The following is an 18655-nucleotide window of genomic DNA, read 5'->3' as shown; positions in this document are numbered from 1 at the left end:
TCTATGTAAAATGATATAACATTTCAGTTGGGCGTTTCTTAATACTCAAAAAGGTCAGATTACTGGCCTCTTCTTTGCAGATGTTACTTGGTTCAGAGTTAATTTTTTGAATTCAAAGGTATTTATTTTTAGTTCAAAGTTGATTTGTTTAAATGCATTATTTTTCCTCTCAGGGATTAATTTATCTAATGCTTTCTAGAGACTACTGAACAGTGATAGTCTTGTAAAAGAATTCAATTCAATACTTCATTAAGTTTTATTATCTTCTATTGTCTTAAACATAATCAGTTCTGTGGTTTGGGGCCCAGTGTGTGGCCCTGCATGATTCATCCTGGAAAGCTCTCCAGAGTATTTCAAAGTTGGTTTAACTCAGGGCCAACTGAAGGCTTTTACTGAATAATTCACATTTTTCCAGAGACGTTGACTTGAAATATCCAGTGCAACCTGCCAAACTCTGCCTTTGCTTATAAATCCACTTTCTGGCTATACCATGCAGAACAAGCCCTCCCTGGAAATCTTGAATCTGGCCTTCTCTGACCATGCGTCCTAAACCCAGCACAATCTCCCGGGAACCCCTCCGTGCTCTGATGACTACAGCTTACTAGGAAAAGCCCATCATTTCTGCTGGTCTCTGAATGAGACATTTTTTTTTAAGATTCTGGCATCACAATCACTCTTAATTAACTACCTCACTCTTAATGTGATTCCAGCTATTTGAGGTTTGTTTTTCAGGTATGGATTGTGTTTTCTTAAAGAGTTATTCAGAGTAGATTACATCCAATTTAAGGTCCTAAACAGACGTACGTGCAATGTGATTGTGTATTTTTCGTGTGGAAAAAAAAACAGACAAAACACCACCACATTTTTAAGCACTAAGGAACCTCAAAATACTCTCAAGACGTCTTTGAACTTCACAACTGCAGGATTTATTGGCCACTACTTATCTGTGATATCGGGGAAAACATCCCTGGTGTGCATAGCCAAGCCACATTTAAGGTAGCACAACAGATAAAATATCGATTTCTCTATGTGAGACTGTTTCGGTTAAGATGGAAATCTGGTTTGTTCACATTGCACGGGCACATTTTTCATAAGTAAGAGGCGAAGCGGCGGGCTGGGGCCCCCGGGGCACGCTTCCCCACCCCGCTCCTCCCCACCCCTCCTGTGGAAAAGCAGGAGGCTGTGGTGAGTGCGAGCGCCCCGTGGCACACGAGACCTGGCCTATTGGCTTCAGAAGCTTCTCAGATTTGGTGAAAGAAGCAAAAACATTTTTAAAACACAATGTTGAACACTTGTAATTATATTTCTAATAAAAATGAGTCAAACTATTTAATTTTGATAAACAGCCTCAAAACTAAAAATGAACTGAATTTATGTCTAATGACATCACTTGGGAAGCTTTTCATTGTGCTCCCTGTCTTATTTATTTACTATTTTAAAAAGTGTCCCCCCTCCCCAGCGGTATAAAAGTGAAACACGTTCATTGTAATTACATTTGGAAAACTTTGGGAAAAGATTATTATTTTTTATTTCTTTCACTTTGAAAAGGGCTCTTTTTTTTTTATCATAAAGTAAACATGTTCATTATAATGGTAATGTAAACGTTTGGAAGCCCTGACTGGTGTGGCTCAGTGGGTTGGGCCTTTTGTGCAAACCGCAAAGGTTGCCGGTTGAAATCCTGGTCAGGGCAGGTGTCTAGGTTGAGGGTTTGTCCAGTCTGGGGCGTGTAAGGAAGACAACCAGTTGACGTTTCTCTCTAACACTGTTTTTCTCCCTCTCTTTGTCTTTCCCTTCCCTGCTCTCTCAAGTAATTAAATAAAAAAATTGGAAGTGCCAAAAATAAAACCAACCTAAGATCCCACTGGCATTTAAGGGCATTAGTTGAGATTATACTGCACGTGGTTTTGTCTGGTTTTTTTTTTTGCATTGAATATAAGCATTTTCTCTTATCACTTAATATTTTATAAAGTATAAGTTTCAATGCCTGTGTAATACTTTATCACAAGTTTGTATTATTTTTTATTTAATTATTCCTCTACAGTGGGCCCATTCAGATCGGTCCTAGCTCTTTCTGCTACTATAAATAACACTACTACAAATATATTTGTGTAGTATTTGTGTGTGTCTCTGGTTGTTTTCTTACAGTAACACCTTAATTATCTTTAAGAGGAAGTCCTCAAAAATCTGTCAGTAATTCAGGTACTTTTCACTCCATTGATATAGTCCTTTGAGTTCTCTGAAAATACTTAAGAAACGTGTCATCTGTGATGAAATGGATCCTCTCTTCTGATTCTTGAGCCCCCATTTTATGTGACCAGCAGATTAAAAACACCCTTCTTTCCCAGGCTTCTCCCTCTTAGTTGTCTCTCTCCGAGAGCTTGATACGTGGGAGGTGGTAGCTATTTCCTACCAAGAAGGAAAGGAATGAGGCAGACATCTAAGTTTTGATAAAACAGATGTTCTCTTGGCCATATTTCCTGATGACATAGTGGGAGTCAAAGGCAAACCAGTAACATTTTTATTTATTATGTTTTAAAGAAAAATATCCAAGCCTTGCATTTCTGGTATTCTTGATCCACTGTCAAGAACACTGGATTCCTTAAATGGGTTAGAAATCCACAGACTGGCTACCAAACTGCAGAGCCTTGTCTACCAGGTGATGGAAGCCCATTAGGGTTAGATAACGGAGACATCTGAGACTTCCTTCTAGATTCCTATTTGATGCCACATCAGGCTTTGGGTCTTATTCCTATGAACCGTTAGTTACAATGCGGGCAGTATTGGGGTGGGAATAAGCGTGCTGGCCCTGGACCCAGACTGTGGGGGTCTACAGTCTGACTGCTCCATTGACAAGCTGGGTGACCTCTGCTAAGGCAACACTTCAGATCTCAGCTTTGCTGTCTATAAAATGAGGATATTAATTGTTCTTCCTTTACAAGGTCATTTCAAAAATCAATGAGGTAAAGGCATGAAAAACCCTTTAAATTAGTGTCTGCTGTGCACTATGGAACTAAGCTGTGATTGTCCTTGGCTGAGCCAGCACATGAGACGCAGGAGAAGCTTTCCTGATGCTCCTGATGTTTGTACCTACATCTCATCCTGGTGTCTGCAAATGAATGTGAACTTGAGGTCTACTGGGCATCTATGATGTGTGGCTCTCTCAGATACACATTAGATGTTAGTATTCCTACACTCTGGAAAGAAGACTCTATCAAAAAATATCCTACTTAAATTTTCCTTTTCGCCAACTCTAAGTGACCCTGAATATCCCAAAAGGCACTATGAACCAGATATTTCCATTTTTTAAATTTAATTTTAAGGCAATCCTGGATGGCTGTCATCATTATTTCTATCTTAAATATTGCAAACTGGAGCTTAAGAGGTAGAATGATAACAAACTGATCAGCCAGAATTTGTGCCAACATGTGTTTGAGACTGAAGCCTATACCTACTGCCTTCAAAGGTGTAAATTAGACCATGAGAGGACATACGTAATATTTTTTTGAGGAAAGAGAGGGTTTGATATACAAATGCTTATTCACATGTATAATATTAATTTTTTATGTTTTTTTCTTTAGAACAACTTATGAGATAATAGAAATATAAGGGGATAATAGAAATATTAAGTTACCATAGATAAAGTAAATAACAAGTAATAAGTATAAGGTATATAACCTTGTAGAGTTTAAATAACTGTAAGTATTACTTCATGGCTCCTTAGTAAACATAGTTGTTTGATATAATATAATTATAATATAATATAATGTAATGTAAAAATATTTTAAAAATGTAGGGTAAAATTACCTTAAATTTAGAAGCCAATAAGGGAAAAGTTCAGATGACCTTGTGGGAGTGAGGCAGGACAGTGAGAAGCTAGGAAAATTCCTGGGCAAGTGGGATGGGGAAACTGAGACAACAGGGCCGAACAGTTTGAACAACTTACAGCCAGCTGGTGAATCACAAGAACTTATCTCTCCTAACCAAGGGCTGGAGAGCAAATGGTTTATACCTTTCCTTCCTAACCAAAGACTACATAGCTTAAATCACCCCGTCTGGGAAATAGGTAACAGAGACCCAATTAATGTCATTTGTGCCAGCTAAATCCAAGAAGAGAGAAAGTCAGGGGAACAAAACACAAAAACCTCATTAAAAGCCAGACAAACCCAAGGTAAAAGTAAAACAGTAGAGCAGACCAAAGAGTAATCCCAAACTTTTCCCTAAGATTCTCACCTGCAGAAGAAAGATAAAAAGCCCTCAGAACAAAGACACAGCACAAGCTTGCTCTAGAGCACGCCCATGCCCCTTCCTGGGCACGAACTTTTGACTTCCTCCTAAACTCTGAGGGTCCCCATGAGACTTGCAGCCAGGGGAGCATCAGGCCGAGGCAGTTCGACCGGGGCTTACCCCCGATCTTGTCTCCAAGGCCCCCTTTTTCTCAGACTTCCCAGTGAGCCACCTGTGCTCACTTCTTTCCTTTAATGTTCCCAGGGAGCCAAAGCAGAGCACTGCCTAGGCTCTCTCCGGTCACTTCCTCTACCCTAAGCCCTTCCTTCGTTTCCTTGTTCCCAGCCTTAATACGCACACCCTCAAAATGACCTGGACTCGTGTTGTGAAGTCTTTCCTACACACAGTCAAGAACCCACACACCTGCCCTGGCTGGTGTGGCTCAGTGGATTGAGCACAGGCCTGCGAACCAAAGGATCACTGGTTCAATTCCCACTCAGGGCACATGCCTGGACTGCAGGCCAGGTCCCTGTTGAGGGGTGCAAAAAAGGCAACCATACATTGATGTTTCACTCCCTCTCCCTCCCTCCTTTCCCTTCTGTCTAAAAATAAAACAGTAAGAAAAAAAAAAAAACCCACACACCTTAGGTCAGCCTGAGGCATTTTGATTCTTACTCGGTAACTTCCAGAACACAGATTATCTGCTCGCTTGCCCTGAGGCAGAGCCTAAGCAACTCTTCTCTCCCTTGTGGGAACACACAGCAGGGTCCCAGGGGCAGTTGGTCGCTATCTTGTCTCTTCTCCTGTCCTCCATCTGCCCAGACACCCCGCCCTCACTTGCAGTGTGAGGCTGTAAGGGAGCACAGTTGAGAGTCGCCCCACCCTGCATCTCTTCCGTAAGCCATACCTTACTATTTAAGATCTGGACAACCCTCTGCTGCAGTGTCTGGCCAGCCTTGGGCCTCATAAGGATGTAAATGACTTTCAGGTCAGGGCTGGTGCGAAAGAGCTTCTCCATCAACACTTTGCCCAGGAAGCCTGTGGCCCCAGTAATGAGAATGGACTTGCCACTATAGAAGGCTGCAATCATGGACATGATTCTTCCCTTCGTCTTTCACGGCTCCAGAAAGAGGTTCCTGAAAAGGAAGAGAAGTAATGAAAGATTACATTCTTAGAAGTTTTAAGATGCAGTCATTTAAAATATTTTCAGTGCCTGCAGAATTTTGAGTGTGGAAGGCTACAGAGAATGATAGCATCATGGTTTACTGGCAACACTGTAGGTGGAATCAATATTCATTTAGCTCACTGCACTTGCTTGACTTTATGCCGGGAACTGTGGACAAGAAATGAGTAAAACATGGCTCCCGCCCTCAAGGAATTTCCCGTCGTCTAATGCAGGAACCTGACACTTCAAGAGATTGTTACACATCACATCGCAAGTGGTAAAACAAAAGGGACACAGGGCGGGTGCAGAGCAGGGTCTGGAAATTTCAAGAAGGTGGCAACAGAGGTGAACCTGGAACACAAAGAAGGGCTGTGGTGAGGGTGTTCTGAGCCAAGTAAGAGAGAGGGAGAACAGAGGTCCAAGGTGTGGTGTAGCGTGCTGCATGGTGGAAATAAAGAGAATTCAGGATTATAAGAATGTAAATGATAAGGCTAGGAGTGGCCTTATAACTTGTTACACCAAAGCTTAGGACAGCTGTCAATTTTTTATGATGTAATTAGTGTTTCAGTTTTACATAAGAAACATTATTGGAGCAAATAACTTTTGGGTTCAGTTGGGCTCACTGGCCCTGGCCTACCCACTCGTTTCTGGATTAATGTGGTGTTCTTTTCCTTGAGCTGAACATGGGTGGAGCACCATCCTTTCCCTCGCATGCTGCCCGCAGGCCTGAAACAGTACAATCGAGGAAGGCCAGAGAAGGTTGAACACGCGAGGCCTCAGAGTGGCGTTTGCTGAGCCCCAAAACAGCACTGGGTGCGGTCCAGCGCTGAGTCCACGGGAGGCCTTGCTTCCAGGAGCAGGAGGCACGCGGTGGTGGGAGGCCAGCAGCTGCACTTAGGTGCTGTGACTCCTGACGAAAAGTCGCCTGTGCTGCAGGAATGTTTCATCTTTAAGCCCCGGGTTACAGACTGGTGACTGGAAGCAGCCTTCCGTTCTGTCCTCTGACTTTTCCCACTACACCAAGGCCTTGGCCATCTGCTTGGTTGGGGTTTGTGTGGATCTTGCCTAACACAACTTCGGGGACTGACCCTGACATCAGAGTTTGTAAAGAAGAAATAAACAACAAGGCCCAGAGTCAACACGCTGCCTCTTCAACTCCAGTCAAGGTCACTCTGCCAGTAACGCTTAAGAACAATGATTTTCATAGGTATAATTTGCAGTCATGATGCACACACTTTGAGGAACTTGTTCTTGGGAATGGTAGTAAGCAGGCGCGTGCAGCCTAGATTTTTCCTTTCTGTGCCAGAGCATATTTTTTTCTCCTTAAGATCACCAATTTCCCCATGGTCATCAATAAAACTAGTTTTTACTCTCCTTTGGATAGTAAAATGAGGCTGTCCTCATTTCTAGAAAACGATGTTAAAATACCAAATCATAATAGTTGTGCCAAGTTATACATTTTTCTTGCAAGTCACAGCATATGGGAACTTGAATTATTCTTTGGGTGGTTGTTCTGGAAAATGAAAAATTGAGATTTAAACATTTAAGGGAGACAAGTTAATCCAAGTTTCTTCGGAACTCTTTGCCTTTAGAAGATTTGCTCACGTGTGAAGTCATGCCACACCTGCTTCGGGGAGCCTGTCACGCTGTCACTGTGGCAGAGGGGTCAGAGGTCACAAAGGTCAGCGCATCGGCAAACACGATGAGGCAGACTGTTACAGATGCAGGTAAAACAGGGATCAAGGGCAGCAATCACGCCCAGTCCTCAGCACTGTTCGCTGTTCGCTTCAGGAAATCGGATTTCAGACCACAGTTGCAGATTCGTGGGGCTACTTCTTAAACCCCTTTTACTGAGGGTTCATGTGAGAAATATCACTGAGAAGAACACCGTTGGACCTCGTACAAAAAGATCAATTCATGACATTTTTTCATGTTACATAATGTCACTCATGTGATAAGCTCTCCAACCCCTTTCCCAAGAATTTATCACTTGGGAAAAAAAACAAATATTCTTGCCTTGTTTGCCTCGAAGTTTGGAACACTGGCATCATGAGTTTAGAAGGCAACACAACGTCCCAGGTGAGGGCACAGGTTCTACGAGAGGCTGCCCGAAATCCAATCCCAGTCTACCACTTATTAGCTGGGAGATGTCAGACAAATTATTCATCTCTCCACTGCAGTAAAATGGGGATAACAAACGTATTCCCTTAATAGTGTTGTGGTAAGAACTGTATGAGTGAATACATGGAAAACTCTTAAAAATGTAAGTTACCTATAGTAATATACTCAGTAAGTGCTAGCTGTTAACACAGTCACTAGTTTCCACATTTTCCTCTGAATGGTCTGGCTTTCCCTTCTGACCGTTATTTTAAATGTTCTGTCTGAATACCCCCTTTATATAAATGTCCGCATTTTATATACCCCCCCCCTTTAGAAACAGGGGACAATTTGTAACTCCGTCCGTCGATCATCAAGACAAGTAAAGTGTTTTCACCGAATACAACTCTGCTTCCTGACAAATCCTGCCAATTCCTTTCTACACGACAATGCTTAGGCACGTGATCCTTCACTATAATATTAAGCATAAGTGAGCATGGATGGGGCCAAAAAGACGGAAGGAAAACTGGGTTTGGAGAGGGTGACTTCCTAATCTCAGTCCTTCAGGAAACGTTAAATGCTTGCTTTTTAACATCGTACGCTTTAGTGGAGTCATAATGTCTAGAAATGCACATATACTATTAAGATATTTTGGTTCCAGACAGAGTTTTGCAACACGTGATAAAGAATTTTAGAAAGCAGGTAGTGTCTCCAACAAGCTGATTTCTTGAGAGACAAAGAAAGGCTTGATATGACTGCAAAGGACGGAATTTGCCTGCTCTGTCCACAGTCCAAACACTTCTCAGACACAACAAAAACCATGGCAGGGTGTTGGGAACCACCCTGCCTGGTTTCAGGAGTTGTAATTGTCCCCCACGGCTAAGACTGAATGAGTGACCTCCAGAATTCGAGCCACAAGGAGACAAAGCTTGTCTCTGCTTCCTCCCCTGCCCCCAATGCTTGGTCGGTTAGTCAGAGACAGGTACGACTCCTCAGAGGAGGGGCAACCTAAGCCAGACACAATCACTTGGGAGGCCATCATGGAAGGACATTGGGGGGCTGTGACAAAGAGGGAGCAATGGACCCTCCCCCCTCCGGCTTTTCTGACATAGCCCGAGTCCTCACTTAGGTCTTGGAGAAGCACTTCCTGGCTCTAATCCACTTAAGTCTGAAAACCTATGATGGGGAAGGCAGTGCAGCCCTTTACTGGCTAGAGAGCGATCTGGGGTGATCAGGCCTAAGAATATGTAAAATCCTGTGAAACCTGATTTGTTTAGAATGCTCTCATTTAAATGATAAGGGTCCAAGCAAGAAGTTTGTTCCTCAAAGTTTTATGGCTCTTTAGCTATCTGACCCTGACTGAGAATAAGCCCTCATAGTTCTTTGAATAATATCTACTGTTTGATCTTTACCTGTATTCTTGTGCAAATGAACCGAATAAAAGCCCACTGAGGAAGGGGCTCTTGGCCCTTCTCCTTTGAGGGATTGGCCACCTCTCCTCCCCAAGCAGATCGAGTCTTGGTAGTTTCACTTTCATTGGTGGCAGACCGGGGACTTCACGGGCAACACTGCCCCAACAGCAGAGCACACTGCGTGCTCCGAGAGGAAGCCACAACATAAACCAGTGACTCTTGGACTCGTCAGCTGACTGTCAGGCCCAGGTGGCCACAGCTGGACTCAAGGCAAGTGATTCTGAAAAATATCAAAGAGACTTCCCCATGCTCAGGTCAAAGCTGCATCAGGGATGTTTCCTCTACTTCTCATTTCTCCTCTCAAGACATGGCTTGGCTGCTGGCCCTAGAGACTCTTATACGAAACCTGGCTCCTGAGACCCAGTCCAGAAGTTACAGCTGTGCATGGTCCAGGAAGTGTTAACTTCTAATATAATTCATTAAAATAATTATTTTAAAATTAAAATGATTTTAGAGTCATAACATAATATAACATTAACATAAACGTATTCTTCTAGAAGGAGGAATATGTTTAGAACTGCTGACCAGGTCATGGCTTGATTTTTGTATCTTCTCAGATGACCAATACAAAGAGCAGAGGGACAGTCTCCTATTCTTCAAGCTTGTGGTAGGGTTCCTGAGAGTCTAAGTCTTTTGCCAAACATCAGAATCACCCAGGACATCTGATGCTTGAACGAGAAAATAAGGAACCTGTGAGAGTCATCCAGTGCATTTTTATTGAATGTCAACTATGTGCCAAGCTTTCTGTAGAACAGGGGTGTTAAACTCACTTTTACCAGGGGCCACATCAACCTCGCTATTGCCTTCAAAGGGGTGAATGTAACTTTAGGACTGTGTAACTACTCCTTAACTAGGGGGAAGGAGCTCAGCGCTGCCACCAGGTAGAAACCAGGTGCTGGGTGGATAAAAGAAGGTGCAGGCCTGGATTTGGCCCACGGGCCCTGTGTTTGCCACCTGTGGTCTAGACTCTGGGACTGGTAGTGAACAGGCAGCTTAGATTCTTCCTTTCAGTTCTGAACATATTTTTCTCCTTAAGATCACCAGTTTCCACATGGTCATTAACAAAAATAATAGCTTTTTACTCTCCTTTGGATAGTAAAATGAAGTGGTTCTCATTTAGAGAACAGATGTTAAAATACTGAATCGTAGTAGTTATGCCAAGTTACACATTTTTTGCATATGGGAACTGGAATTATTCTTTAGGTGGTTCTTCTGGAAAATGAAAAATTAACGTTCAAACATTTAAGGGAGACAAGTTTATTCAAATTTCTTGGTAGTCCTTTAGAGAGAAATATTTTTCAAGAAGAAATGAGGTGCTCTGCCTCTGAGAAATCTAACTCTTGACCAAGATTTCTTGGTCTTGGCTCTCTAACCTTTTGGGACAGATACATTTCTGCCGTGGGGCTACTCAGTGCCATGTAGGGCGTCCAGCAGCCCCCGGCCTCCACTCACGGGATGGTCATGACATCCCTCCTTTGTCTGGGCAGGTGGAACAATCCAAAATGTCTCTAGACTTTGCTAAATGTGCTGTGGGGGGAAACTGTCCACCTGCCCTTCCCTCGCCCTGAGAACCATTATTCTAGAACCTTCTTTTATGAATCTAAACCTATTATAGGCAAATTTAAGAAAGGATGGCAATCTGGCCAGCATGAGATCAGCTGAGAAAAAAATCATTTAGTAATGGTCGCTGTATATTAATCATTCTATGGATAATCAAGTTAATATCCTCTATAAGTAATTCTGTTGCCTTTTTTTGAAGATATCAAGTATGCTGTGTGTTAATGGTATCCCGTATAGAATAAAATTTTGGCTGGCAATGTGCCCAGTAATATGGGCTAGCTTATTGAAAAAAATCAATGCTGCTTTTAAAAAATTCAGTAAATGGGAGTTGTTTGCCTTCATCACAATTAAACATTGTAATTCTTTCAATCAGTATGCTGAATTAGGAAATACACTTACAAAATAACACTTAATTTAAAAAAGAAAAATGCAAACTTGTAAAACATCATCATGCCCATTACGGACCCCTGTGGAAAGGACTGGAGGGCAGGGAGATAAATGAGGGCGGCCACACAACCGTGAGAGGGGATTAAAGGTAAATTCTGTTTTTGTGGCTGTGATTTCTCTCCATGATTTTAAAAGGCAATTTAATAAATACATACCTAAAATAGAAGTTCTTAGAACATAATAGCAGCTAGTGCTGTGGGCACTAGAAATATAAAGACGTTTGCTAAGCTTCCTTAGTTTAAGGTGTATTTAAATTATTTGAAGATGTGCAGCTCAGCTGACGTCACACGCTGTTTTGGACTAAACTGTGTCCCCTACAAATCCATAGTCGAAGCCCTAGCCCCTCAGGTGAAGGCGTTCAGAGACAAGGCCTTTGGGAACTGACTCAGGTTAAATGAGGTCATAAGGGTGAGGCCCTAAGGTGACAGGACTAGTGTCTAAAAACAATAAGAAGCAGACACACCAGGGAACAGTCTCTCCGTAGGCCAGCACCAAGGGAAGGCTGTATGAGGAGAGAGCTGTCACCAGAAACTGAATTCTTGGGGACCTTGATCATGGACTTCCAGCCTCCAGAACTATGAGAAATAAGTGGCAGAGATGTAAGCCACAGTCTGTGGTGTTTTGCTGTGACAACTTGAGCAGACTAATACAGGCACACACACACTAGAACAGAGACATGCACGTTTTGGGAAAGTGAGTAAAATAGATCTTGACAATAATCTATATTAACATCTCCGATTGTGGTGTAAACCTTTATAACGAAGCAAATGTACCTGTTTCATTTTCCCATCTTTGTGGCACAGAGGTACAATACTGGTCTTTGGTGTTCACAGGCTTGTGAAACTATGGACAGGTCTTTCATAGTAAACTACAGGACCGTCATTAATACAAACCTGAAATCCCTGTATTTATGTCACATATCTGTGTGTGAAGGACTCAATGAAATGAAAGTTTTTCTGAGAGAACTTTGAAGTTCTTGATGGGGGAATATTAACACCCAGGAGTACTGTGGGCAGCCTTGGGCACAGGCCTCACTGATTGGGTTAGCAATGCTCCACCATCAAGGAAAACCAATTGGGAAAGAGTCCCAGCCGGGGAGAGGTAGTTCAGGCTGGCTTTAAGAACACAAACAATTTCCTCAACACATTCTTCTAACTTTGCTTCTGCTTAGCTTATTTATTAAGGCTTAAAAAGGAACTGTCCTAATTTAACAGAAATGAAAAAGGAAAAAGATATGACCTAAATTTATCACTTTATAATAATTAATTAAATAGGTATAGGTATATTGTGTGCCTACTGTGTGCTAATACCATCTTAGGTGTGGATAATTAATATGTAAACATTCTTGCTAACTGGTGAAGCATTTGCAAATGCATGTATTATTATTACTGTTTCTAGGTAAGTCGAACATCAGTCAGCATGGAAAGAGTCTAAAATATCAAGAGGGTCAAAATCAAGGGCAAATCATGATGCTCCCTATTTTCTCTTGGGGAATTATAGATTGGTCTGGTTCATATAAATGCATGGTTGGCCAACACAATGGCAAAAGCAACCCTACTGCTTAAAGACTTTTTATTTTGGAGATGATGTGACATAGCTCTCTGAGGTGGGGGATGGGGAGAGAGTGAGAGAATTGGCTTATGAGTTTCTGGAGGCTTGGCAAACCCCAAATCTCCAGAACGTGTCTCTTCCTGTAAGAACACAGCACTAACCCTTCTCTGATGGAAGTGGTCCATTGTCATCAGTCTGCCACTAAGTAGCTGGCTGGTCGCCCTGAGGAACAGTGCCAGGTCAGGGACTCAGTGTCGATCTCTGCTGCTGGCAGACTGGGCACTCAGCAGTGGTCGCAGCCAACTTGGCCTTGGTGAGCAGAAGTTCGTGCTCCTGAGCCTGGGCATAATGTCCATCGTGCCATGATGGGGCGGGGCGGGGGACAGAGGCTGGCTGCTGTTTGCAGAATAGGTCACCCTTCTACTTGATTACTAAAATCCTGCTTTGTTGAGGTCACTCTTTGCTGAGCATTTATATGAGATACAAGTATCTTCATGTTTTTGTCCCTTTGGCACACATCTTTCCTAGCTTTCCTATCAATTTTCCAATAATGTTATTTTCCTCCAAGTCCCTGACCACTCAAACCACTGGCCATAGGCCATGAATCAATACATAACACACATCTGAGCAGGTGCACTGCTTGAAATTATGTTCACTGGGATGATTTTCCTTTACCACTGTCCTTTAATAATGTTCCAGAAAGGGGTTATAATGCTGCCAGTATCCACTGTGGGCAGGGCTTTGCTTTGAAATGCTAAGTGCTATGATCCACCAATAGAGGCTCACTGAAGGCCCCAGACAGCACCCTTATCTGCCACCAACATTTCAAGTACTATTACATCTGCCAGATCATATGGTCCAAGTGACAGAGTAGCTTGCATAGCATTGGACCTACTGCAGAGTCTTCTCCTGTCCTGGGTCGCGCTCACAACAAGCAGCTGTTTGGGTGACTCACTGAGTAGGCCAGCGCAACACACCCAAGTGAAGAATATGTTGGCTCCAAATCCAAAGAGGTTCATTGGGCCTTGTGCTTTTTTTCTTGTTGTAGGAAAGGCCAACTGCAAATGTAGTGACTTAGCCTTTACCTTAGAGAAGACACCTTGACATGCCCCACATGCTTGGACCCATAAAATTTCACTGAGATTAAAGGCCCCTGAATTTTTGCTGGATTTGTTTATCACTCTCTGATACACAAATGTCTTACCAATAAGTCTAGAGTGGTTGCTACTCTTGATCAGCTTAACACAATCATCACTGTAATGGAGCCCTGGGAAGGAGGTATTCTTTAGGTTTACTGCTCTGCTAGGTGGAGGCAGTGTGCGTGGTTTCCACTTGGCTGTTCCCACCATGACGACCGTCACCACCAAGGTCAGGGAACCGGTGCAAAGACTCCACCAGCTGCTGAGAGTATCTACTCCAATCATGCTTTCCAGAATTGGGAAAACAACCACACGGTGGATTTGAAGACTCACTGGGCCCACCTTAAGAAGGCCCTGAGATAAGGTCAGCAGACCTCCACGAGCCCCTATTCTGAATGGTGGACCACAGTGACATTTTGGGCTTCCTGGAATCTGGGTTGATTTAGAGCCAGGGTTCAGTCATTCACCAAAGCCTCATTAGTTCCTCCCCCTATTGCCCAGTTAGCCTAGTAAAAGGCTATTGGTCCCCCTGGGGATGGCTGGGAGGAAGATTCACAGTATAAGTTTTTAGGGAAATACTGGGGGTGGTTCTCAAGGGGACCTAGCCTCTCCTGCATTCAAGAGGTACTGGGTCTGCAAACTGGCTCAACTGAGGATTGGCTAAGAGATCATGAATGTTTGTGTGATTCAAACACAGACTTCTGTTCAGTTGATCTGGAGCTCTTCTGCTTATACAGATCAAGAAATAATTTATTAGGCGTCCCATCTATTCACTTACAGGAACACCAGGATCTAGCAGTCAAGGCCACAGTTCTCTACAACTCAGAATATTCTGATGGCTGCTTTGACTCTTATGTCTCTTACGGTAACCACGATCACCTTGACTTAGGCAATCGAAGGTCACCAGCTAGCCCTCACCGCCCCAGGTTAGCCGTTACATGACATTTGCCAATTCGACCACAGCAGTTTCCACTCTAAGTTCTGGGCTGCAGAGAAGAGAGATCACAGAGCTCTTCAAGGAAACTGGGAGCTTCCCCTCTTAAGTTTATTTCTGTGGTCCAGCGAAGCTGACACATAAAACTAACGATCACAGTGATTATATTTTCGCCTAACACAATCACCACATGCAGGCTTCTCTCAGAATTTCCTTTTCTTTTCTTTTCTTTTCCTTTCCTTTCCTTTCCTTTCCTTTCCTTTCCTTTCCTTTCCTTTCCTTTCCTTTCCTTTCCTTCCCTTCCCTTCCTTCCTTCCTTCCTTCCTCTTCCTTCCCTTCCCTTCCTTCCTCCTTCCTTCCCTTCCTTCCTTCCCTTCCTCCTTCCTTCCTTCCCTTCCTTCCCTTCCCTTCCCTTCCTTCCTTCCCTTCCTTCCTTCCCTTCCCTTCCTTCCTTCCCTTCCCTTCCCTTCCCTTCCCTTCCCTTCCCTTCCCTTCCCTTCCCTTTCTTCCTTCCTTTCTTTCTTCCTTTCTTTCTTTCTTTCTTTCTTTCTTTCTTTTTTTGAGGAGCAGAATCCTTGCTTGATTGCTTGGTAGCTGAACATGAAATACTTATTGACAGGAAGGAAGTTTCACTTATTTATCTGATTTGGAGTATATCTTATGTTTGTTTTTCAACCAAAGTATTAAGTAGTGAAATATTTCACCTTATCTAAACCTATCTCTAGATTCCTTAAGTAAGAAAAAAATTGTATGCGATACAATGTAGGCACAGCAAGAACACTGGTCTGAGAATTATTAAATCTAGATGTGAAATTTGCTCCGCAGCTCACATAACTCTGCATCTCAAATCCTAGTGCTCGGACTCAGTTTTCTCTTTCTGTTAAGCAATATCTTACCTACTTCACAGAATGGTTCGAATAGACAAGAGAGATTATTACTTCAAGTATCACCTGACAAGGACCACATGACGTCTCTCTGGTTCTGGATGTCACATATCATACTATCAACATTGCTTTGAGCCCGAATCCAAGTATTTTGTGCTTACTTCTTAGTGAATATTAAAGACACATCTTGTCAGCCTAACTGGGTAATAAAACACTTGACATAGAGGGTGCATTTTATTCTGTATTATTCCTCACATGCTAACTACCACAGTACGATATAATCACAATAATAATCACAATGCAATACAAAGTGGCTCAACAAGTATTGTTGAATCAATGAATGAATGCTTTGGGACTGAAGGTCTGATCATTTACTCAATAAATAAAGAAAACAGGGGCTGGTTCACAAACCCTACTGGGCGTATGAGTCATTTGGAAAGTTTGTTAAAATGGCTCTTTACTGTACCCTATTCTCTGAAGTTCTTTTTTTAATTTTAGGATTTTATTTTATTTTTTTTAATATATAATTTATTGATTATACTATTACAGTTGCCCCATTTCCCCCCTTCATTTCCCTCCACCATGCATACTCTCTCCCACCCACATTCCCCCACTTCAGTTCACGTCCATGTGTCATACTTGTAAGTTCTGTAGCTTCTACACTTCCCGTACTATTCTTACCCTCCCCCTGTCTATATTCTACCTACCATCTATCTACTTATTCTTTGCACCTTCCCCCCCCTTTCCTCCCACTCCCCTGTTGCTAACCCTCCATGTGATCTCCATTTCTCTGGTTCTGTTCCTGTTCTAGTTGTTTGCTTAGTTTACTTTTGTTTTTGTTTTATGTCTGGTTGTTAATAATTGTGAGTTTGCTGTCATTTTACTGTACATGTTTTTTTATCTTCTTTTTCTTAGATAAGTGAAGTTCTGATTTAGAAAGTCTGCTCGGGCCTGGGCAGAGGCATTCTAACGAGAACCCCAGCTGCTTCACATTTAAGTGGTGAGAGAAATGCCGGCGTGGGGAAGTTTATTGAGCATGTTCTGATTCCAGACCATATTTCGTACCTTTGCTTATATCTTTGATATAAGCCCGTGCTATCCCTAACAGTTGTAAAACAATAAAACAAACTTTTTCACTTGGTAATTCTCATTTATAGTAATAGTAGAATGTGGATAACACAGTCGTGAAGTAGCAGAGAGTGGCTTCGATCCACCCGGAGCCCGAGTCTATGCTTCAGTGACCTCCAGCTTGTACTGAGGTCATTTTGACCAGGAGACTTTCTGCGTATTCAGTACAAGCATCAAAGTTCACAGGTGTCGCCCACAAGAATACACATATTGGGGAAAGTCCAATGGAGACACATATTTTCAAATAAATAACTAAAGCTTTTAACAGTTATTTTATTTTTCTGTGTTCCTGCTTCCCAAAACTAAAAGTTAAAATGAATGGCTATTTAAAGAATTTTTAAAAATGCAATGCAAATTTGTGCACAGATAGTAGAATAACTTACCAATGATTAATAAATATATTGTATTACTCTGACATGATAGGGTTATGTATCAAAGTGCCCTAATTAAAAGACTTACTCAGACTCATTCAAGTGGAGCTTAGAAATAAAGTTGAAGATTTCTGTTTCCTAGCCCATACAACTATATCTCAACTTTTCATTCAACCCAAGAAATTACGTGGAAAAATTCATTGGAATGTGTAAGGATCTTTTCCAGAAAGGCCTGGCTTCTGGAAGGAGGTTGACTTGACATCTTCAACTCAGTCCGCCAAAAAGACAGTTGATTCATAGAAAAACACTGAAAAATTGCTACAAAATCATAGCGCAAAGTATTGCTTGCATTTTAATGTTTATATCTAAAAACAGATCATTGTTTTGCAGATATGTGGGTTACCAGAATTTGTTACTGTCAATAATTAGACACAATATTTATAAGCTATATGCTAACACAGCAAATAGAAGGCAAGGTGACATACTTTCTTCGTACGAGTTACTTAATCTGGGTTGAAAAACTCATTCATTCCTTCCTTCATTCATTCAACTGCTGATTAAGTGTATACTGTGTTCCTGGCATTGTGCTAGAAGCAGGGAATCATGTGAGTTCTTATTACAGAAACTTCAACGACTTTGGTGGCTTTAAACTCTGGTGTCCTCTGAATACATCCTAAACTCAGCATGAATTTAGAGACCTATTAGGACCCTGGAGTTTTATTTGGACTAATCGCACGGTTCCTAGAAGTGCAATTAACGGGATGGGAAATTTTAGGCTCTCCTAAGGAATCACAGGTGTTTTCTTACAACTGACACACCGCTCATTCCAACTCTGACATAATTCCACAGAAAAGGACCTAGTTAATATCAACATAATCTGGCCTTCCCACGTCCCCCAGTTGTGATCCAAACCTTAGCCATGACATCAAGAAAAATTTACCAGATAGCAGTGGTTTCAAACACTTGCAAAGACTGTACTTTTACTTATTGAGCACCTGCTACAGGATAGCACTGTGACGAATGCTTTTCACGGGTGCAACTAAGAGACTGAATATACGAATGGAAAATGGCCAGACCTTATAGAAAAATCGAGCTTTGACTCACAACCTGCTTAGGAACCCCATCTCTTGACTACAGTAAACAATCCAGGAAGCCAGCCAGCTAAAAGTCAGGTTTGCAGGAAGTCAAATTGCTGCCTCTGGTGATAATACAGGAAACTAAGCAATAACGGCTCTAACAGTTGGCCCCACACAGCCAGGGCACAATTAACAGCTGATAGCTCCCCTCATATTTGTCCCTGTTTTCACTCTAGCATGAGAGAATGCCACATACATACCACTAACCAGCCACACAGGATGCCCCACTTCTAGTTACTATGACTACAGCTTCCCCATGCCAATGACATCCAATCAGGGCAGACCCGAAGCCTTCCCCTTTCCCACTAGGAAGCTTTCCAGCTCCTTTGCCTGCCTGTGGGGCCCGTGCCAAGACGGCGCAAGTGAGGGTGGCTGCCTCCCTTGGCACAGCAAGCTCAGAATAAATAGCCTTTATTTGTTCTCATGTGATTGGTCTTCATTTACTTCCACACAACTATTATACTCATTTTACAGAGGAAGGAATTTATAGAGATTAACTTTTGAGTGGGGCCACACAACTGGCAGAGCAAGGTTTTCCACTTGATCT

At 42.4% G+C, this 18655-nt stretch overlaps 1 protein-coding gene across 4 annotated transcripts in view; it reads right to left on the bottom strand.

Annotated features, from left to right (window-relative positions):
- FAR2 (fatty acyl-CoA reductase 2) overlaps positions 1-18655 on the bottom strand; it is a 124854-nt gene that overhangs the window by 42076 nt on the left and 64123 nt on the right. For all 4 annotated transcript variants that reach the window (XM_053661542.1, XM_037144867.2, XM_037144869.2 and 1 more), the window contains one exon: positions 5132-5360. In XM_053661542.1, coding sequence (XP_053517517.1) covers positions 5132-5320 — 189 coding nt within the window. In that variant the 5' untranslated portion in view covers positions 5321-5360. The remainder of the gene's footprint in view (positions 1-5131; positions 5361-18655) is intronic.

The sequence above is a fragment of the Artibeus jamaicensis genome, unplaced genomic scaffold (assembly GCF_021234435.1).
Source record: "Artibeus jamaicensis isolate MK-2021 breed Jamaican fruit bat unplaced genomic scaffold, CSHL_Jam_final contig_233, whole genome shotgun sequence".
In the NCBI taxonomy this organism is placed as follows: Eukaryota; Metazoa; Chordata; class Mammalia; order Chiroptera; family Phyllostomidae; genus Artibeus; species Artibeus jamaicensis.
The sequence above is the reverse complement of the archived record's forward strand: the minus strand, read 5'-3'. Positions and strand labels throughout refer to the sequence as shown.